Source organism: Arachis hypogaea, chromosome 13 (assembly GCF_003086295.3).
Source record: "Arachis hypogaea cultivar Tifrunner chromosome 13, arahy.Tifrunner.gnm2.J5K5, whole genome shotgun sequence".
In the NCBI taxonomy this organism is placed as follows: Eukaryota; Viridiplantae; Streptophyta; class Magnoliopsida; order Fabales; family Fabaceae; genus Arachis; species Arachis hypogaea.
The window spans coordinates 14,921,851-14,943,892 of NC_092048.1; the positions used below are offsets into that span (position 1 = coordinate 14,921,851).

At 33.9% G+C, this 22,042-nt stretch overlaps 2 protein-coding genes across 3 annotated transcripts; one reads left to right on the plus strand and one right to left on the minus strand.

Annotated features, from left to right (window-relative positions):
• The first annotated feature begins 12,960 nt into the window (after window positions 1–12,960).
• Window positions 12,961–19,375, plus strand: LOC112737406 (vacuolar protein sorting-associated protein 9A). 2 transcript variants are annotated; one of them, XM_029291467.2, is made up of 7 exons: window positions 12,961–13,315; window positions 14,129–14,276; window positions 14,728–14,898; window positions 15,314–15,493; window positions 16,214–16,505; window positions 16,595–16,825; window positions 17,084–19,375. In XM_029291467.2, the coding sequence occupies exons 1-6, from the start codon at window positions 13,203–13,205 to the stop codon at window positions 16,813–16,815; spliced, it is 1,125 nt and encodes a 374-aa protein (XP_029147300.1). In that variant the 5' UTR covers window positions 12,961–13,202; the 3' UTR covers window positions 16,816–16,825; window positions 17,084–19,375. The 2 variants fall into 2 exon arrangements, with proteins under 2 accessions (XP_029147300.1, XP_025643092.1); XM_025787307.2 differs by lacking the exon at window positions 17,084–19,375 and having other exon boundaries at window positions 16,595–17,073.
• LOC112737405 (PHD finger protein At1g33420) lies at window positions 17,026–20,286 on the minus strand. The gene is made up of 5 exons (XM_025787306.3): window positions 19,636–20,286; window positions 19,105–19,231; window positions 18,809–19,024; window positions 18,096–18,719; window positions 17,026–18,016 (listed from the first exon to the last, which is right to left on the minus strand). The coding sequence occupies exons 1-5, from the start codon at window positions 19,958–19,960 to the stop codon at window positions 17,170–17,172; spliced, it is 2,139 nt and encodes a 712-aa protein (XP_025643091.1). The 5' UTR covers window positions 19,961–20,286; the 3' UTR covers window positions 17,026–17,169.
• Between the last annotated feature and the right edge of the window lie 1,756 nt (window positions 20,287–22,042).

Below are 22,042 nucleotides of genomic sequence, written 5' to 3' on the forward strand. Positions count from 1 at the left end.
TTAATATATAATAATTGATTTTTTGTGTACCTAGTATTTTTAATAAAATTGTAATTTTGAAGTTTGAGATTGAAACTAGATTGTTTATGTATTTTTTTCTTTCTCATTGATAATAGAGCGTTTGTAATAGGATTTTTTTTTTTTTTTTTGTGTAGAGTTACCATTTGTCGTTCATCTCTTTTTTGTGGTATAACAATTAATTCTCCTCTATATATACTTATATAGTTAAAAGATGGTATATGCACCCATAAAAATAACTATTATGAATTTGTGTACAAATATATATTTTTCATTATTTTAATAAATATTTTATAGTTTAATACATATTATATTCTATATATTTGACTAATTTTTTATATATAGGTAACATGAATCACAAACAAAACTTTAAAAGTTTTCTCGACCACAAACAGAATAATCAAAGTCAACTTTTATCCTTCCCATCATCTTTTTTTTTTCCTCTTTATATGGTCAAATTTAAAAATAGGATAAATTTCTATGTTTTTTCTATAATTTTAACGAATAGTTAAAAAAATAATTCTGACATTTAATTTTTCTACTGTTTTATTCTTAATCTTTTTGATAAATTTCAAAAGTATTTTTATTTTTTATTTTTTATTTTTTTATAGTAAAAAATTAATCAACTTTTTGTTTGGATTTTACTCTTTAGTTATCTCAATTTAAAAATTTTAATCCTAATTTCAATCTCAATTTCAATTTTTAAATTAAGTACACCACACCAGCATATACCTTACTCCCCAGTCTCTACCCTCAACTCCATCACCTGCAACCTCCAACCTAGGGACAGATTTAGAGGGGCTCCAGTGGGAATCATACAAAAAATTTTAAAATTTTTATATATTATATGATGATGTATTTAACTTTAAAATTGAATTATTAGTCTAATAGTGGCTAATTAAAATATTCTTTGTCCTATAACTTGACTTCAAATTTCAATTGTTACATTTTGACACTAATAGTATATTATATTTTTTTAGGCCAATTATTTTGATCAACAAATTTTTTTTAATTGTTCTTTCTATTCTTTATTTTTTCATTAACCATTTGTTTGAATGAATTCTTTTTTCATTGTTTCTTCTATCTTTTTAATTTTTTCCTTAACTTTTAAATTTATTATCTTATAGAAAATACTTTAATTTTTATAACAAATTCTAATTGAATAGCAAAAAAATATATATACATAAAAATAAAATTCTTTTAATATTTATTTATTTTCTCATGATATTAAAATAATAACATATTAAATAAATTATATATTAGTATGAATATTTTATATATTTTATTTACTAATTTATTTTAAATATGTAACACCCTAACTTTTAGTACAATATGATCGTACCAAAAGTAAGGCGTTACTAAATTTCACAAAATTTTGTTTCTATTAATTCAAACCACGTATAAAAGATCTTCAAATAATAATAATCACATAAATACTATTAATAATAAGTGTTATACAAATAAATTTAATATAAAACTCAAATACAATACATATCCCTCTGGATAAAATAGAAACTAAAGCAACAAGAGCGAGGGAATTCTATAAAAGCGACAGGAATCATAAGTAAATCTACTAATCATCTGCAGTTTCATACTGAGTCTTCGAACCTGTGTCACTGAAATGGTGGAAGATTTTAGAGTGAGAACAAACTACAGTTCTCAGTAGAGAATGAAAATGCCGTAAAATTAATGAATATAATGCAAATAAGTAACTTACTCAATAAAATTATTTTGTTAAACCTTTGGAAATACTTTTTACTTTTATTTTATATAATTAATTACCTTACTTTAAAATTTCCGAACTTAAAACAATCTCAATCACAACTTAATAGCACAAGAAACAGATCAACACACAAACAAATTATAACAAGACAAACAGCACAATGGCAGAGAAACAAGATAAGCAAACACAACCAAATGCAAGTGCGCAAACAAGGATGATGCATGTCTAGTCCTACGCAGGCCATAAGCTCATGTGTCGGTTGCCTACCTGCTCCCAACATTACCCAGGCACGAGTCCCAGATATGGCTTTCCAGATGCATACAGTGTGCTTATAAGTCTTACGGCTAGGCCGCATATAGTGTGACTTTCAAATCAATGTTCTTACATCTGGAAAACAGTTCTCAGTGTGTGGGCGTCTCCACTATACATTTGGCACTAAGGCCCAAACAAAGTCGCATCTGCTCTCATGTGGCAGACAGTCTTTTAAAGCTTGTTCTTTATCTTTGCCCTCTGCTCTCCTATGGCAGAGATCCCCTTCAGTTAATGCATTCTTTTAATCTTTGTTTTCTTCTCTCCTGTGGCAGAGATTCCTTTAATTATCTCACTTTCTTTTACTTTTCGTTCTTCTTCTTTTCTTTCTTATCAAACCGAACTCATATTATAATTTAAACAAGATCTCTTCTCAAAAGATTGGATTTAAAACAGTATACATTTCTTAATAAATTGAATGCAAAATAGAATATATTTTTTCTTAACTAAATAAATCTCAAATAATTTAATTTTTTAAAACCAAATCTTTTAAAAATAGCATTTCAGACAAAGTCTCAAATTTTATAAAATTTCGACAGCACTTTCTCTATTTTCTCAACAATTCACCAACCCTTTTCTCAACAGTTATCAAATCAACGGAATTCTTAATAATCAACATATTTTATCGCCATATAATTTTTGGTAATTCTAAAATTATTCATAAAACCTCAAAATTATTGCTTCAGTTAAGGAATCAATTTTAGGAAGTCAGTTTAGAAATCCAAGCTCAATCTGTTTTTGGTTCATCAAACCTTAATTTCCACAGTTCATTGATCTTTTTTCTCAACAACGATCAAAACAGCAAGATTCTCAGCCCATTCAGTTTAGTGACCAAAGTTGTTGATAATATAGCCAAAATTTACAAGCACTCATTCTCAATACTCACGAAACAGTCACAATCAAACCATCATCGCAATAATTCCAAATCGAGCAGAAGCCGAAATCAATTTAACACTCAACACAATATTATTCAGTAAAATTAACATATCCAGCAACCAATAATTCTCAAACAAGCTTGCAACAATATCCATCATCATCAAATAAATCTCAATTTCATAACTAAATCAAGAAATCAGCGTAACCAGGAATTCGAGTAATTAGTTACTTTCAAACAATTAAATCATTATTCACGAATCACAGCCTCAAATTAAAATCATTCTGAATACCACACCAATCACAATTTTACAACCTCAATCTAAGCTTATCTCTATCAATTAATCACACAAAATATTTATAAATTATTTGCAGTTACTCACTAGACCCCATTGGCATTCGTGAATTAAAACAGTTAATTTTGAAATACATCCCCTACCTCAATTAACTGGAATTCGAAGAAATCGTTAACCGGGACAAATTCCTTTTTCCTATCTCGTAACAGCAGTAGCCTCACACAGAACGAGCAGCAACTACAATAGTTCCAAAACGGCATCGATACCAATACTGGTTGCAACAAAATTTTAGAAGCAAAGTGGCAAAAATAAAATAAGAATATATGTGACTAGGATTAGAACATCAACATGGCAGAGGAACAAGTTTGAAGCAGAACAAGGATGAGAGTGTTACAGTTTCAAAAATGGAGGAATCGAAACCAGAACAGTAGCTTTAGTGTTCTTCTCTTGCATCAAGGATTTTGCGTTCAGACAATTTATCCCCTAAAAAAAATGACAAATACATCCCCCAAAAAAGCAGACGTTAGACACATTACATCCTTCCATCAGCCCATGTAACAAACGGAACGGAGTTGCTTTGTTGTCCCATTACGAGAATTGACGTGTCTGTTTCTGCCACATCCGTAGTACGATGTCGTTTTGAAATTTTCTTCTTTTATATTTATTTCACTTTAGCTCTTAACCTCTTCAGTTATCCTCTGTTTTTACCCATTAACCCTAAGGGAGAAGTTGAAGTCAAAGAGTCTTAGCTTAGTGCAGTAACAAAAGTCACAATTCTTCTTTCAATGTACCAACAAGGAAGAAGATGTCGTTAAGAAAACCGGTATCAGCAGAGACATTCTTGACTCAGGTAAAAAAATATTGATGCTTTTGTCAGTTAGTGTATTCCTTTGTCAGTTGCCTTTATGGTGGGCCCATTGTTTGAAACAAATTTTTAATCTTTTGGAAAACATAGTTTTCAGCTTATTTTATTAAGAATGACACATTTTACCACATTAAGAATTGTTTATGCATTTGTTGTTACTTTGTGGGGTTTTTGCTTATTTGTTTATGATTACTGAAAGTAGTGATTAGCACAAAGACTAGTATCACTTTTAGTATTATTTATGTCATAATAAAAAAAAGATAAACCTGTTTTTGATTCCTTAGTTAACTGTTGTCCCAATATATTCAAATGATAATTGTGTTTCTACTTAGCAGATGGAGGAATTTGCTATTTTGTGTTCAACCATGGAGAAAAATTTGTGAGGAACAAACGGAGAGAGTTGAGTTATCGAGATAGGTTAGTTGAGAGGTTTCCAAAGATGGATCTGGACCTTATCAACTTCTTTGACTTAAAGGAACTGTTCAAGAGATTTGGATACGGTGATTACAAAGCAATGATGTGGTTTGATCCAAATGCTACTAATTTAGAAGTCGGTTTGCATCCTATTTTTGGAGATTCAAAGATCAATGCTTTAAAGGAGCACAAAATGCAAAACAAAGAGTGAGGAGTTCTATATATATTTTGAGCATCATATTCTTAGTGGTGAAGATGCTATAGGCTATGATGGGGAATGGATCCTCTCAATTGTTAAAAAAAAATTAAGAGTGTAAAGTGTGATCTCTAACCCTTTATTGCTTCTCTCTCATATTTATTCTTGGTCCCACTTATAAAATTAATGGTGAGAGATCACACTTTACTCTCTCAATTGTTAAAAAAAAATTGAGAGGATCCATTTCCGCTATGATGAAGCCGATGATCCTCTTATTTCTGATGATGACAGTGATGATGATAGTTACAAGAGCGCTGAAGATAAGTTGTACAAACCCCCACCTCCTAATTTTGGAGAATCAAACACTGATGTCGAAGAGGAGCTTGCAAGAGAGATGAAAAAGAAGAAGACTGCAAACAATAACCATTCTTCAAAAGAAAAAAAAAGTTACTAATGAAGAAAGTCCTAAACTTAGCAAATTTCCTAAATGTCGAAAGAAGAAAGAATATAAGAAGTCGAGAAGGAGTTCAAGATTGCGACAAGAGGCTATATTGAGTTAAGAAATTAACTAAATTAATTAATGATGACAAACATTAATTTATTGGAAAATTAACTAATTAGTTTTGATTATTTTGGTTAAAGTGATGCAGGCCAAAAATTTAATACTCAGCTGCAACCCAATATGAAACAAATGAAATCATGCTGGTGGGCTACAAATAAATAAGAAGCCCAAAGAAAATCAAAAGCAAGGAATCAGACGGGCCAAATGAAATGATCTGATCCATGCCTGATAGCAAACAATTCCCTTTCACTTACTTTCACCAAATCAACGTTCACTTTTTTCCTCTTGGTCAGAAATCACAGAAGAAAGAGAGAGAGCTTCTTCCCTAAGCTAATCACCAAAGAAGCAAGAAAGAGAAAGATTAAGCTTGAAAGGCAGATGTCTAATCAACCATTTCAAACCACATCAAGCTAAGACAAAGCTAAAAGGTAACCCATTTTCTTATGCATGCATCATATGTTCTTCTCCTCTTTCCAACTCTCTGCTCAGTCTAAAATGGGATACATGGGAAAGATGTTATCTGTTCTTCACTGCTGTGCATCTACGGTCACAAGTGAGTCTTGGGGGCCAAGTAGCTTTTCAATGGCCAAGATTTGGGTTTACCATTGAGGATATCTGTTTTCTGCTTTCTATGGTTTTTGGTCAACAAGAGAATGTAAGAATCAAAATTTCTATTCTGAGGATTAATGGAAAAAAGGTGAGATGGTGGGTTGGTGACGCACAAGGCTCAAGAAGTTGACCTAGGGAGAACAATCCAGCAACATGCAAGGAGATAAAAGAAGATTTTTCTTCATTCAGAAGACAAGGAGAGATAACCCAGTGTAATTGAGGTTTTGTTTTGTGAAGAAACTCTCTGAAGAAGTTCATTTACTTGGACAGTGCTTTCTTTCAAAGAAGCATTCCGCCAAAAATGAAGAACTGAATCAGAGACATGCAAATCTGGTTTATCATATAGCAAAAAGGGCTGTTGAAGAGTCAATCTCCTTCATGTTTTACAGATTGTAATTTACTTTTTAATGTTTATCTTTCTGTAATTTCTAGAGTGAAAAGGCATATTGAGAGAGCTCAAGTAAAAGCCAATGAGTGGAAAGAGGCTGAGTGATACACTTGAGAGAAAAGTCTAGAGTTATTTCAGATTTCTTTAGGTAAGTCTGTGTCTTATGTCTAGTATCTTGTACCTGTGAGGTATCCCTTTCTTAGTTGGGTTAGCACTAAGAGTGAAGAGTTAGGTATTAGCATAGCCAATGTCAAGTTAGGTTAGAACTTGAGTGTGGAAGGATTGTGTCAATCCTGTAGAATTGGTGTATGTAATACTTTAACTATAGTGAAAATTTTACCACTGTTGTGGTGGAGACTGGATGTAGGTTGCATAGCACAAGGCAACCGAACCAGGATACATGATGGTGTTAGTTTTTCTCTTCTCTGCTATGTTCTATTTTCTGATATTCATGAGACAAAATGAAATTGTCTCATAAATTTTTTGCTGCTGAGTTCAAACAGATTCATATTGCAACTTTGTTTTAAAAGGGTTATTATAGTAACTTAAAAGAAGGTCATAGATTCCACCCTCTTCCCTTCTTTAAGCCTTCCACAACCTTCATGCTACACAGCATGTGGGGAATTCTAATTCAAGTGAGCACCCAATTGAAATTGGAGATAATGGAGATGAAGAACATCATGAACATCCGAAAAATGCTGAAGATACTGAAGATGACCATTTTGTTAGGTACTTTTTAAGAAAAATACGTGCTCACAAGAATTCAGATGATGAGAAAGTGTTTGACTATGAATCGGAAGACTTGCATACTCCTGTTAGAAGCGATGCAGAGGATGATGTGAATATGACTGATTTTGATTACTTCTCAGAGGATGCTGAATTTGGGGATGTGAAACTAGAAATTGGTATGAAGTTTGACACTTTGAAACAGTTTAAGAAGGCGCTCAAGGACTGGACAGTAGCTAAGGATAGAGAATTACATATTTACAATGGCTAAAGAATGAAAAGGGGAGGTCAAGAGTCAAGTGTGTTAAGAAAAATTGTCCCTTCTTGATTTTTTGCTCATGAAATTCATGTGAAGATTGTTTTTAAATTAAGTCTTTTTTTCTGAGCATACATACAATAGGGACTTTGGAAGTAGTCAGGCAAATGTTAGATGGATTACTGAAAAACTTGAGAAGCAGTTACAGACACGGCCAAAGCTCACCCAAAAGAAAGCATTAGAACACATAAAGCAGGATTATAAAATGCAAAATCACTACAAAACCATGCAAAGGGCGCTTAAAAAAGCAAGAGAGTTAGTAATTGGTAAGAAAAGTGAACAGTATGGTAAATTAAGAAATTACCTGGTTGAGATATTGAAAAGCAACCCTGGAAGCATAGTCTTGTTGGAAGTTGAGCCAATTCCACAATCTCCTCTACTATTTAATAAATTTTATATTTGTTTATGTAAGCAAGGCTTCAAAGAAGGATGTCGCACATTGATGAACTTGACGGATGTTTTTTAAATGGCTAATATAGGGGACAATTATTATCTGTTGTATCTCAAGATTCGAATAACTATTTCTATGTGGTGGCTTATACTGTGGTTGCATCAGAGACCAAAGAAACATGGAAATGATTTCTCACTTTATTGCTACAAGATTTGGGAGACGTTCAATTACACGAATGTAGCTTTATATCTGACCAACAAAAGATAACATTTTAAAGGTGTTCTTCATATGTTAGCATGTCTTGATTGTTTATTATCCGTATGGGCCTAAATTGTATGTGTTTGTTATTATCCTTAGGCTCCTACAACATCAACTGCTCAATTTAAAACTCCAATTAAAATCCAGTCAATATTCTTTACTATTAAGCTACTGAATCCAGTCTTGTTTAGAAAAAAAGCAATTAATTGTGAGGCCTAAACAAATTCCACTACAGCTAAACACACCACAGCAATCAACAATAAATTCAAGTGATAGTATTTTTACAGAAATTCTGGCTACAACAAGCAGTGAAACAGCTTCAAGAATGTTTCAGTTCATTTTCAACCCTAGATTTAAGTTTTAGTTAAAGTCTTTTTTTTTTAACAAGAGAGCTCAACATAATAAGTGGAGCAAGAACAACAACAAGTAAATAGAAAAATTAAAAAAGAAAAAAATTACAAAGAAACTCATCAACTATTTTTTATACTCCTCTTTCTTATAGTGTACTCCTGATTTTGTACTCGTGAAAACATCTTCAACCACTCCAATATTACTAAAATTCTGTCAATCCAATTGCAAGATCATTAGGCAAAAGTCCACCAGTTGCATATCTTCTTTTATCAATTCTTACTAAAACTCTGTTAATCTGACAGCATCCTTTCTCCCCTCCACATGCACAATCTCGTTGAAGTCTCTCATAAAAGCTGACATAACTCTGCAATATAACTCAATTTCTCCCACACAGCAAATTTCTCTTCTCTTGTATGAACTCCATACAGAAAGCATAATTGAAATTATTTTTAGTAAGACCCCTTCAACACACAACCAAAACTCCCCTTTATGACAACGACTCATTTTAACCGTTATTTCATCCCAAATTAACAGTAAACCTCTTGAGGCACCCTCCGACTCAACATATTTTCATCCCGCAGCATCACTCTCCCGAATTCTTATTACATCAAATTTCATCACTATCCGCCACTTAATCTCAAACAAGCCTAACGTATTTAACTTAAATTTTTCTTAAGGTTTTTTATCATGCTCAATTTTTCATCACCCATTAACCCCTACCATTCCAAGAACAAATTATTTTAATAAATTATTACACACCTTTTTTTTGGGCCTGCAGCGTCTTGCTTTCTCTTTCTGTTTTGCCAATCTTCTTTTCTGAGCAATTTTTTCATTCTATGCTTGGAGAATAGCCATAACATCATCTTCTTCATTGTATAAAATTGCACCTGATTCCAACACTAGGTCTCAAGTTTTTCTATTTTCAAGCATCTGTTCCTCCAAAATATTATTTATGTTTTCCTTACTTCCTTTATTCTTGTCCGAACCACCATCATCAACCACCCTCTTCCCAACTACTTCTTCATCATGTTCCGATAGCTTCCCCTGTCTCTTTGTCAATGTTGTTCCCTTTGTGCCGAAACCCATGCCACTATTATTCACAATGTCATTCCTATCACGCATTTCTTTATCAACGTCTTCCGCACCATCATCATCAACATACACACCCAACCCACCAATCCCTCCATTCAATGTTACCGTCGGGAGAGTAGCGGCTTAGTTCTCCGCCACCAACTCTTCTTCGATCTCATGACCCAACATAGGTGGCGTCAGGGTTGCGCATTTTCCTTGACATGTTGAACCTCCTTTGCCGTGGCCAATCTTTAGCTTTCCTCCTTCAACACCGATACGATCTCCCTCGATCTTCTTCGCGCCGGTTTCTAGCGCAAGTTTTGCTGATGCAGCTTCCTACACACTTGTCGTAGACCCTTCTCTAGCGTGCCCATCCCTATCATGAAAACGGTGCTCTATTTCCATCAAGCCTATCTCTGATTCTAGATCCAACCCAACATCACCGAACCGGTTGATTGAGAAAGCCGGGTCCAAAGATCCTTCTCTATCTTTTTTGGACATCTTTGAATTGTTGGGCCTAGCACCAAGCCTACAAAGAACCTTCTTTTTCTTATTCCTTTTGCCCCTCCTTTCTAATCCATTAAAGTTACCTTCATAAATCCATGATACTATATCTTCAGAATCAGCTTCATAATTAATATGATCACATCCCACACAATCTGCTCTCCCTTCAATTCCTTCATAAATTGGTTGATATGTTACCGTTTTTACCTGATTTTGTTTTGAATGATCATTAATCCACTCATTCAAAATAATTTCAGGAATTACCAACCTGCCCTTATCTTCTCCGTCTTTCCTCAGCTCCCCCATCACCACGTCGGCTGCCTGGTCGTTGAAAATCGCCGATTTTGTAGCCCGTGCACTTCTTAAGCTCGTACCCACATACTCCCTTTCCGCAACTGTTTTTCGTTGTTCACAACTATAGTCACTTTTTTCATTAGCTTCTTCATAACAATTCAATCCAAAAGTCTCCCGTCCCACTTCTTTCACTAGCACATCGAACCCACTGATACCTATTGTGATATAGACCCATTCATTAATCATATCCATGATACAAGTATCAATTTGCACTCGTCCAACACTAAAAGACATGCACTGTCACTTTGTCACAACCGACTACTTCCCCATTGGCCTCCTAACATACTAAAGGTATCTGCTGACTACGCATGTAACGGAACTCTGTAACATTCTAACCACACTCTTTGAGTTTCACATCGCTCCATCTCATCCCATCTCCATATACTATGGAAGAATTGCAAGAGACTATGCATTTTAAACGTATATGCTTCTTTCGTATTCAATACAGAATCAAAAGTCAAAAGAACTTTATATGCTCCCAGTTCCCGTACTTGGACAACTTGAGGCAGGTTTTTTCCAATCATCTTTTTCAAGGAACTTAAATCAATTGCCTTCGTCGTACTGCCGACCAAACTTCTCTGTAGCTACTCCAAATTCTCTTTCACCACCGATACTTCTACTTTCTTTGTCCACCTATTTCCATGTGAGTCTGGCTCTTTTTGGTGCCTTGTTAGTTTCTCTACTTGCTTTTGGTTATCTCCTTCCTGAGGTTGAGAATTTGTCTTGTTCCAACTATCACCTCCTTCCTGAGCTGTCTTTTGGACCTTTGTCTCAGTTATTCGTCTATACTTCGCTTCTCCCACGTACAGAATCTTTCCTCTCAATCTCATACGATTCATTTCTGTTATAGCCTTTAGAGCTCCACCTTTCGTTGTGTATCGGATGAACGCAAAAACATACATATTACCACCTTTTTGTTTTTGTGATACATAAATATCGTTAATCCGTCTAGTCCAATTAAACAGATGGAATAATTCATTCTTTGAAATATTTTCGGGGAGATTATCAACAAAGATGGAGAAAGACTCATTTTCCAACCATTAATACTTTTCTCGATTCCAAATCCTGTGATCTTTTACATGTTCTCTAGTTCTAACCCACTCTGTGTTTCTCACCCTCTGTCTCACTCCTCACTCCTCCAATTTCAGTTAAAGTCTTGAATGGAAGGAATTGTAATATTTTCTATATAATTCTTTAGTATTTTGGATATGATTGTCTAGTATTTTGTGTAGACTTTTTATAAATTTAAATTCTGTTTTAAATTATATATAATATATTGTGCAATTATGATAATGTTTGTTATAGGTTTTGTTTTGATTTAGTAACACAAACTTCAAGTGTTCAATCTCTTTTTGGATTAAGTCTTGTAATTGAAAACAATTATTTAAAAGTTTTGATAATATAATAATGCTCTTATGGCTATATGGTTATCTGATTTTTTTATTTCATTTTATTATTGTGAACATTATATTCATTAACACCAACATCCATAATAAATTATACAATGATTCAAAAACTCTTATTCATTATTGTATTCATAATAATACAATTATAATACTATTACATTCATGCATCAAGCTATCTAATTTGATTCATTCATAACCCTTACTCCACATGTTCACAATAATTGCAATTAAAATACCATCCATAAAATATACATCATTTTTAAATCTATTATCAGTAATTTTACTTGGAGTTTTCTTATTTTTACAATTCATTTTCAATCTCATAATTTACTCCTCCAAATCAAGTAATCTATCTTTCACTCCCCTTATAGAACTTCTGAATCTTCACATCTTCGATAACATCATCCAATCATTTGAAAAATTTGCAATATGTCCCATAATAAGAACCAAAAAACATACTATAAATGATAAATATAAATTTCAATTTAATGGAACACTCAAAATTTAAAAAATAAATTGAATTAACAATTACCCTATAGTTTGGACACCTTAAGAACAATTTATCTAGATTATCCACTGTTCTAGACTTGTATATTGTTATATATAGTTGACAATTACACTTAAGAGTGATTTTATGGTTTAACCCTTTTTCATATGTTGAGTCATTCCTCTAATTCCAGCCGCTCCCTTCATTCTTTTTTTTTTTGGCGCTTCGTGCTTCTGGAACTTTCAGTGTTATTCATTATGCGTTGTGATAGGATTTTGTTTCAAGATGAATAATTGGAGACTATGCACAACTAAGATTTAAGGCATGTTAAAATCAAACAACATTGAAAGACTAATTTATCCTCATTAGTTAGAGTAAATCCAATGTGACATTAACGGATACCTTAATCACTTAAAAATCCACCAAACTCCGTTGGTCTTAATAACAAAAGGTTATAATATGTCCACATTTTATTTTGGTGGATACTACAATGAAGATGGCAAAAATATCTTCTCATGAAGATGCTTTGGTTAAAAGTGTGGTTTATTTATTTAGCCACACTTTAAACAAAAACAACACTTTTATAAATATCAAAATCTAACCATACAATTCATCATTTAAGGGTCAAAAAGAAATATATTCACATGAAGACAATTATAAAATCTTCATTGTAGTATCCACTTTTTATTTTTGAGAAGATATATTTATCACTTTTTTTTTCAAGAACTAAATTATCTGAACACAAAATCCTCATAAATCTAATTATCACTCTACTCAAAATTTTAAATTTCTAATTCATTTAATTTGTATTTATTAAACCCAACAAATTTACTGTGATTGGTTGGACTGCTTGGTATGGTAATGATATAAGTATTTGCTGTTAGTTCACCGATCATTCAAACCTAATGTTCTTTGCTTCTCAACTCTTCCTCCCTGCGTTGCTGCCTTTCTTTCTTTCTTTCTTTCTTTCTGTCTTTGTTGTGTAGCTTAGCTAGCTCTCTGCAGCTACTGATTCCATTGGAACATGTTACTTCTTCTTCTTCTTCTTCCTGAATCCAATTCGGTTAGGCAACAGTTTCCGTTCCATGGAGGGATCAACATCATCACCGGCGTCTTCGTCCCAATCCCTCGCTTTCTACGACTTCCTGGATCGCATGCGAAACCCTGCTTCTCTCGATCTTCTTCGATCAATTAAGAGGTATATAAACAATTATCGCTATCGCCTAATTCCTTTTTTTGTTTTGCGTTCATTTTTTAATTTTGTGGTGCATTGTTTCGGTTCTATTTGATTTCTAGCTCTTATTGTGCATAATTTCCGTGTATTTGAATTCTTTGAATTTCGATTTGCATTACGGATGACTTCATGAGATCTAGTGGTTCGTTGATTATACGCCAAAGATTGTGATGATGAATTGATTCGTCTTTGGTAAAAGTAAATACCAGAAATTCTAGGTCTGAATGTCATTTACACGGCATTGTTCGGTTCAATTAGCGGCAATAATATGTTATATTGTCGAACTACTAATTGTAATTTAGGAATGCATCAATGTTTATGACCCTAGCGTGTTATTGAGACACTGCAAGCTTGTAACTCTGCTTTACATGGAAACATATATGTTATTATTGGTATTGTTGTTTGTATTTCTATTGGTTGAAAAGATTGGTTGGTTGATGATTCTCTTGTCACATGGTTCTTGCTAACAAATAATTATATGGAGATGCAATACAAGTATACTTGAACAAAATAGTCCCTGCCTCAAGGTTTTAATGAGGCTTGAACTTAAATAGAGTTCTTTGAATGTGGTGCAGTTTTAAATGTTGCATTCCTTTTATGTTGGATGAGATTTATTGTTTTCAGCTAAGAGCTAACTCGTAAGAATATATAAAAAAATTTCAATTAATTTATATTGGGATGCATGGTTGCACACGCCTTTTCTTTCTGAAGATGCTTCATCAACCCTTTGCTCTTTCTGATACATATCCTATCCCTTAATGCAAATTGTTTTCTCAGCTTCATTGTATCATTTTCATTCTATCCATGCAATCCTGAAAGTGATGGGAAAAGAGTGCAAGAGTTCTTCTCAACAACAGAAACTGCAATAAGAGATCATCCATTGTGGATGGGTGCCACTGAAGAAGAGATTGACTGTGCAATGGAGGTACGAAAATTAGTATTGTATAATTCTATATAATATGCTGCATAAAAGTTCTGAATATATATGTCTTTCTATGTGCTCAGGAAAAAGGAAGTTATGTTAAGTACAATAAGCCCTTTTGTGATCCATTTAATGCCATTTCCTGTGCCTTGTTCTTCTTTTTATAATGGCTGGTGGTTCTTTATTTTGACTATACTTGTTCAGAAAAATTCACCATTATATTTGGTTAATAGGTAATAAAATCTAAACAATGATGCCATATTTTTGTACAATATCATATTACTGCAGGAACTAATTAACTTTGGCATGGAATATATGTAGTTGCTTTATGCAAAGTTGTGGTAATCTTTTTTGTACGTTAATTCTGTCGGCCCACTTCTGGGGGTCTTCTTCCTTTGCAGAATAGGAGATTCCTTCTTTCTTTTCTCTGAACATTCCTCGTTCATTCCTCCAGGGTTTGGAGAAATATATAATGACTAAATTGTTCTCCCGGACATTTTCTGCTTTGCCTGAGGATGGAAGGATTGATAATGACATATCAGAGAAAATGTGCTTGCTGCAAACCTTTCTGAAGCCTGAACATCTGGACATACCAGCACTTCTTCGCAATGAAGCTTCATGGCTGGTATGCAGCTTTAAGATGTGTATATTTGTGTTTTGAAGTCTTTTAACTTTCTGAGGGAATGTGTAAGAGAGTGGGGATATAATTAGGGTAATTTTTATTATATAAACAGCAACATAAACATTAGCAGAACTGTGAGAGAAGGAAAAGCGTGGAAGAACACTGCTCTGGAAGATAGACTTCCTTTAACTTGCACTAGATTTTTAATTCTTTGATCCAACAAACACTTTTTTTTTTTTTGCTTTTTGTGTTGAGCTAGAGCAGAAGTCTTTGTTTGAATTGTCTCCCTTCCCAATTTTTTAATCTGTTCCAAGGCTTCCAGCCTTTCTATTTAAAAGGATTGCTTATAGCAACTACACTTTTGAGTTTTTGCTTGATGGAATGACAAAAATTGATTCTACTTTCTTTTTTCATGCAGCTGGCTGAGAAAGAATTGAGGAAAATCAATGGTTTCAAATCTCCTCGTGAGAAACTATTGTGTATAATGAATTGTTGTAAGGTCATCAACAATCTGCTGCTCAATGCAACAATTTCTGAAAATCATGTGCCAGCTGGGGCTGATGACTTTCTCCCTGTGCTCATATATGTTACAATAAAGGCAAGCTTGCTTGGTAATTAGCCATTTTGCAGAGTATCATATTCTAATTTCTGAACAACCAGGCCCATTTTTCGTTATCTTTTTTCCATCTTTGTTTCAATTATCATGATTGTAGTATGATATATCTATGAAGGCGAGAAACTAAGGACTGTAGAGAAAAATTGGCTTCCGTTGTTACCTTCTTAGACCTATTTAAACTCAAAATTGACTCTTCACAAGACCAGAGGTGCATACAAGTGGAGTTCCTTGTCTTGACTAAAGCTCAGTGTCCACTAACTTGATTCCAGATGATTCATACCTCAGCTAAACATAAACCCTCTATTAGAAGTTGCTAGGCATTGGAATTTTAATTCCAAAACTAAACAATTACATCCTGATCTATATGATGTTAAACTTTGTGATTAGGTGGGGATAGCAAGCAAAGTGCCTAGGACTTTCTGCGGGGTTGACGAGCTGAAGTTTGCAAAGATAAAGATAGTGTTTCTCTTCATTATTTGAAGTACTGTATATTTAGGCCTGTGGTCCATTAACACTGTCCTATGACCTTGTTGTCTATATATTGATGCCGACTTTGATCATCAATTGCTTTTAAAGAAAAGTGAACATTCCCTTTCTTGATTTTCTTCTAAATTTTTTACATGTTATGGTGAGTCATTTTCTGTTATTTTGGTATCTTGGAAGGTATTCTTATTAGAAAACCTTTTGGTATGTTACTTTCAGGCCAATCCTCCCCAATTACATTCTAACCTGAAATTCATCCAGTTGTACCGATGGCAAGCAAAACTCGTCTCAGAAGCTGCATATTATTTCACAAATCTTGTGTCAGCCATGGCATTTATAGTTGATTTAAATGCTACATCCCTTTCCATGGATGAAGACAAATTTGAGGAAAACATGGAAGCAGCCAAATTGAAGAGCAAATTAAAAAGTGAAGAATATCAGATGATCAAACAAGGGGAGGCCAAGTGCAGTTCATCAGGCAAAATGTGTGACGAAATTGAAGAGACAAGAGGTCAGTTTTCTTATTTCTTGGGTGTTGTTTGAAATATTAATTACTGGTGTCCCCAATCACAATCATTGTATTTGTAACCCTTTTCCTAGTTATGTCGCTTGAATCAAATTATCCATATATGGAAGCTCAGAGTCGAGAGTTGAAGGAGAGAGACGTTGACAGATTGTTAAGTCTCTACAAGGATTTAGTTTTGAAGTATACAGCCTTGTGCAAAGCTATTGATTGCCTTCCAGTTTCAGAGAAAGAACCAATTATTAGACGCCTAAAGAAGCAGGAAACAGGCAGTCTGGTTGCACCGCAGGGCCAATGAATTGGAATAGGTACGAGAACTGATTTTGGGAACAACGGTTAAATAGGCAACTTAATGCCGAATTTACTTGTGAAAGTTATTTATTCATTTTTAAAAATGAAATCCATTCTTTAATTCGACTGCAAAGCACAGGTGAACGACGGATTAAGTTGCCTATGTATACTGCTGACTGCTGTACGTAGTTTTTAAGGATTTAATTAGCATGTGAGATACAAAATAAGTGGTTACAGTAGTTATATATCTTCCATTGCTCGATAATTTCAAACAGGAGCCTAGAAACGCTCCAAAAACAAGGAAGCTCCAAGGAGTCAAAACATAAAACTATACACGCATACATTACAAAACTATATACACTCATCGTACACCAAAATCTACAGTTATGTTACAAGCAACTGCTGCACAGTCCGTTGCCACTGCTTCATCTTTGCAAGAAGCATTCGATAATTTGTAAGACTTGTTAGCTTCAACATCGGAGTCTGGCAAATTTACAGCTTCCTGACGGTACGAGCTAAGGCATCTAAGACACACAAACTTAGAAGGTATTGCATCACAATTATCAATTCCCGCGCATCTCGTATGCTGCCAAACACTGCAAGTATCACATGCTAACATTCTTTCTCCATCATCGTCCTTAGCCCCACAGGGGCAGTCAACTCTCCATGTCTCTGTACCCCGTTCCATTCGGAAGCGGCTTAGACCATACTTGGCTGGACACTTGCCTTGAATTTTGACCATCGCACTTGTTCCAAGCAAGAATTTTAAGGTGAGCGAGTCACTAATTGAACCATACCCTATTACTTCCTCAGCTTGAAACCTCTTGTACATTGCATACACCTCTTGAAAAGCACTAGTGACCTCCCTCTTAAGGTCAGCAACAGTAGCACTCAAAGGCAACACGATTAGTTCTGGTGGCGGGGATGGATCATCTTTCGGCTGATCAGAAAGTTCAACCTGACACCACAGTCTGATGACCGGAGGTTGTTCCATGGCCACCTCTGGCTTGTACTCTTTCACAAACTGCTTACAGTCAAGAAGCTTCCTTGCTGAATCAGCCACACTTTTCCTCATAACCTTGGGTCTATAGCTCACCATTTTGTCTGGGTGAATTATCGAATCAAATAAAAATGCCAGATCGGATATGACTTGCTCTTCTGATGGATGGCTTGAATTTCGCGTAAATCCATCACAGAACGGTTCTAGCCTGTTGTTAATGGTACATGCATCAGTGGCACTACTATAGAAGCATTTTACAAAAGAAATTCAGTACATTATTCCCTTACCTGAATTCTGTAGCACTAGTATTTGGATTGCATCGTGAAGCAACTACCATTCCGTTGGCAGCTAATTTTCCTTCCAAATGCTTAAGACTGTAGTCTAGAAGCTCTGGAGATGAAACACCCCTGCAAACTGCACCCTTGAGAACACGTCTAGCAACCCATTTGACCTCCCTACAGGAAGCTGATGCAAGCAATACCTTAATCAAAGCCTGTTGCACATCCTCAACATCATGTCTTGTCCAAGCACACAATAAATTACATTTGTTGGAGCCTTCATCCTGTTTAGATATTTTTTTCGTCATCATCTTGCGAAATTCATGGACCAGTGTCAACAAAAAGGAGAAGAGGTCTTTGATTGTTAGAAGTTCAGTTTCAGCCAACGACTGGTAAAGAGAAATAACACACTGAAGGCGGCTTCGTGGTCCCCGACCCTGGAATGAAAATGAGGACAAGGGCATATCTGACAGGGTATTCACTGCTTTCTGGTAGGCATCTTGTGTAAGAGCATAGCTGCCATTTCCAAATTCATAACCCCAATTGCCATACCACGAACGGCTATTGGTGATTGCATGGAGCACTCGATATTCCAACCCAAATTTCTTGGACAAATCCATCACACTAACCTTCCTGCACAAATATTCAACACAATAAACTACAAAGCAAAGAAAACAAAAGAAAAATAAAAACTCAACAAAAAATGACCAAAGGATTCACACCTAACAGAAATTGCAGAACACAGTCTATCCCAAAATCCCATAATATCAAATCCAGAGAGAAGCTTTGAGCCACCTTCTCTTCCATTGAGAGTAAGCAGGTGACCATAACCATTGGAGTGGACAACACCATGCAGGAGATGGGTGTTATCGTCGATTTGTTGATACACCCAATCCTCAAGATCATCCACAGTAATGTTGAAGTCACATGATTTGCACCTAACAATTTTAAAAAAACAAAACAATCAGCCACAGATCAACTCATCAAGATCTTTCCACGGGAAAAAAAAGTTTGAGACCTTGGTTCAGATAGTTGGACAAGATTTTCACATCTGGAACAAGGTCTTTGGTAAGACTCAATGGATTTACTGGCAGCCCGGATAATGAAATGATATCGCTTGCGACAGACGGGGTGACCGCTCCACCCTGTTAATATATATTTTTTTATAGACATAAGTAACTCTCAATCGTGTGTATCTATGCTTGTGTTATTTTAGTTTTTAAGAACAAATTATATTATTTAAGCACATAGAAAACCAAGAAAGAAAAAAAAAATCATTTATAACAGCAGCTGATAGTAATATCTAAGCCAAAAATAAGAGACTGTGCTAAGCTATCTTAAAAAGGAGTTATTCAAGGACATAGAAAGCAATAATATAATTAGGAAAAAATCTATGTCTACGCCAAAATATATATAATTAAGTAATAGCTAAAGGATTAAAAAATTTAAACAAAAAAAAATAACAATTGTTAGATGATCACTAAATAATATTAGATTAACATGCCGGGTAAGTAGAATGCACGCGAGTAACTCGAGCGATTCAACTCACCAACGACTCGACACTGGTCACAGTACACTGAACTTCGAGAGCGCGTGACATCTTCCTCCACAATGTCAAGCGTGACCACCGCAGGCGAGAGATCCGGGCCTTCGACAAGGTCACCAACCCGGAACAAGATCTGCCACGTCATCAGCGCCGGGAAGAGTGAAGGCGGAAACGTTATGCGACCATGGTCTGCCAGGAACCGCTGGACACAGTTGCGAAAGGGTGAGTCCAAGGAAGCGCCGGCGGCGGAAGGGAAAGTGAGAAAGTCGTGGAGATCGGCGGTTACTCTTCTCTTCATCCTCTTCGTAGGCCTCTCGTTGACCACCATCACGAAGCCCAAGGAGGCTAGCCGGTCGGATAAAAAAACGACGCCGAATGAAAGGTAAAGTAACGAAGAAAGCAGATCTGAAGCGTTAGAGAGTGATTATGCTATTTACGTTGCGAAGAAGAAGCATAACAGGCGGAGAAAGATGAAGAACCGAAGATGAAGAAGAAGGAGGCAGATACGACGGCGTAGCGATGAAGGCGCTCGTTGTTGCTTGCTGGGTGTTGTTGGTAGGGTTTGTTGTGTTTTTTTACTTTCTTTCGATTTTTGATATTTGTATATATCCACTTTTCCTGAGGGCATTATCGTCATTCGACTTCCTATTGGCGGTTCAATTTTTCCTTTCCTTTTCCCGTCTTTATCAAGTCTCAAACTGCCCTTTTAATTCTAACTAAAATAGCCGTTCTAGAATTTTACAAACAAAATAGAAACATCTTTGGCAGATAAAAATAACCGAAATCTAATTTGATCAGTGATGTCATCTTCAAATGTAATATTAATCTGCAAATCTATTTTAAAAAGGAAAAACTAATAAGTTTTGCACTATTTAGAAAGATCTTAGAAATTACTCACATTGAAAGAATATAACTTATTTGTATTTATATAACTAAAAAAACATGTTTAATATTAATCAACAGTGTTATTTATTAATTTAAGCTTTTAAATTTCTCTAAGTTAAAAGAAAAAATAAATCCCATCTCAATCATGATTAATAATATTGGTATGGTTTCAAGTCAAAATGAATAATAATAATAATAATAATAATATCGACATTCAAATATGAGTATCTGACATAGATATTAAGGTTTGTTTAAATTTTTAAAAACTTAACATTATAGGGTCATCTAACCAAATCTAAAAGTATAATCAACTTGTATCTTTATATGTGAATTAATAGTCTTCACGTGCTTATTGTATCACAGTACAATTTAATTTAATATAACTATATCATATATATAGATAACAATGCTCTTATCAATTAATTTGAATTTTTAATTACATGATTGATTTTCACTTTCATATCTGACTTTATATTTCTATTTAGTCACCCAAAAAAAAAATCTGACTTTATATTTCTAGATAAATATCTTATTATCATTTACGAATATTACGATGTAACAGAACAAATAGCTTAAAAATATAAGTACAGTAACATCCTTAAATTATCACTTTATTGGTGCCGGCAAAGAATATGATTTTTTTATTTAAATTAAAAATATATAATATTTACCGATTTAAATAAACGTGTAAGTATTTACTGCAGTGAAAAAAATTTCGGATGCACCCGAGATATGAACAAGACGAGATCTCGGATACAGTACATCCGAAATATAGCTTTAATTAGCTTTAATCCATTGCATCCGAGATATACACATTTTTTATAATTTGGGGCAATGTATCTGAGATACGTTCTAGGATAATTTTTATTTATAAACGTTACAATATTTTTGTAAATTTAAAATTACGTGTATTATTATTAAAAAATTATTATAAAAAATTACGTCTATTATTATAAAAAAATTACTATTAAAACAATATAAATTTAATTTTTATTTTTAAATTAATCCAATTTTTAAAAGTTATATCTTGCCTTATGTATTTAAAATTAGCAATTCGAAATTGATTAGTACATTATTTTCTTAAAAATCAACCCATTTGAATTCGTATTCAATGAGAGTACATAAAAAATTATATCAAATTAGATTGATTTAAATCTATTCTATCTTTCAATCTATTCTATCTATCTATTCTATTATATAAAAATCGGATTTTTGTATTTAATGACGAAGCTGACATGGTATGCTTTTGAGAGAGTTTCCTAATTTATTTCTTTTAATTCATTAAATATAATTTATTACAATTGATTAATTATATCCATTAGTTGATTTGATTGGATATTTAAATATCACACAATATAATATTATGTATATTAATTAATTGAATATAATTGTTAGAGTATAATTAGGATCAATTAAATCAATTAGCATTATTCAACATATGAATATTTATTATATGATATTACGTCTTTATTATTTTGATTCTCTTATCACCTATAGATATCCTTCTATATTGTATCATTCTACA

Bases quoted from the DNA above. Each gene is read 5' to 3' on its own strand.
- LOC112737406 (XM_029291467.2), top strand. From the start codon at position 13,203: ATGGAGGGATCAACATCATCACCGGCGTCTTCGTCCCAATCCCTCGCT. The intron at 13,316-14,128 runs GTATATAAACAA...TTGTTTTCTCAG, and splicing joins CTTCTTCGATCAATTAAGAG to CTTCATTGTATCATTTTCAT. The intron at 15,494-16,213 runs GCAAGCTTGCTT...TGTTACTTTCAG, and splicing joins TCATATATGTTACAATAAAG to GCCAATCCTCCCCAATTACA.
- LOC112737405 (XM_025787306.3), bottom strand. From the start codon at position 19,960: ATGGTGGTCAACGAGAGGCCTACGAAGAGGATGAAGAGAAGAGTAACC. The intron at 19,025-19,104 runs GTCTCAAACTTT...TAAAATTGTTAG, and splicing joins GTCCAACTATCTGAACCAAG to GTGCAAATCATGTGACTTCA. The intron at 18,017-18,095 runs GTAAGGGAATAA...CATTAACAACAG, and splicing joins ACTAGTGCTACAGAATTCAG to GCTAGAACCGTTCTGTGATG.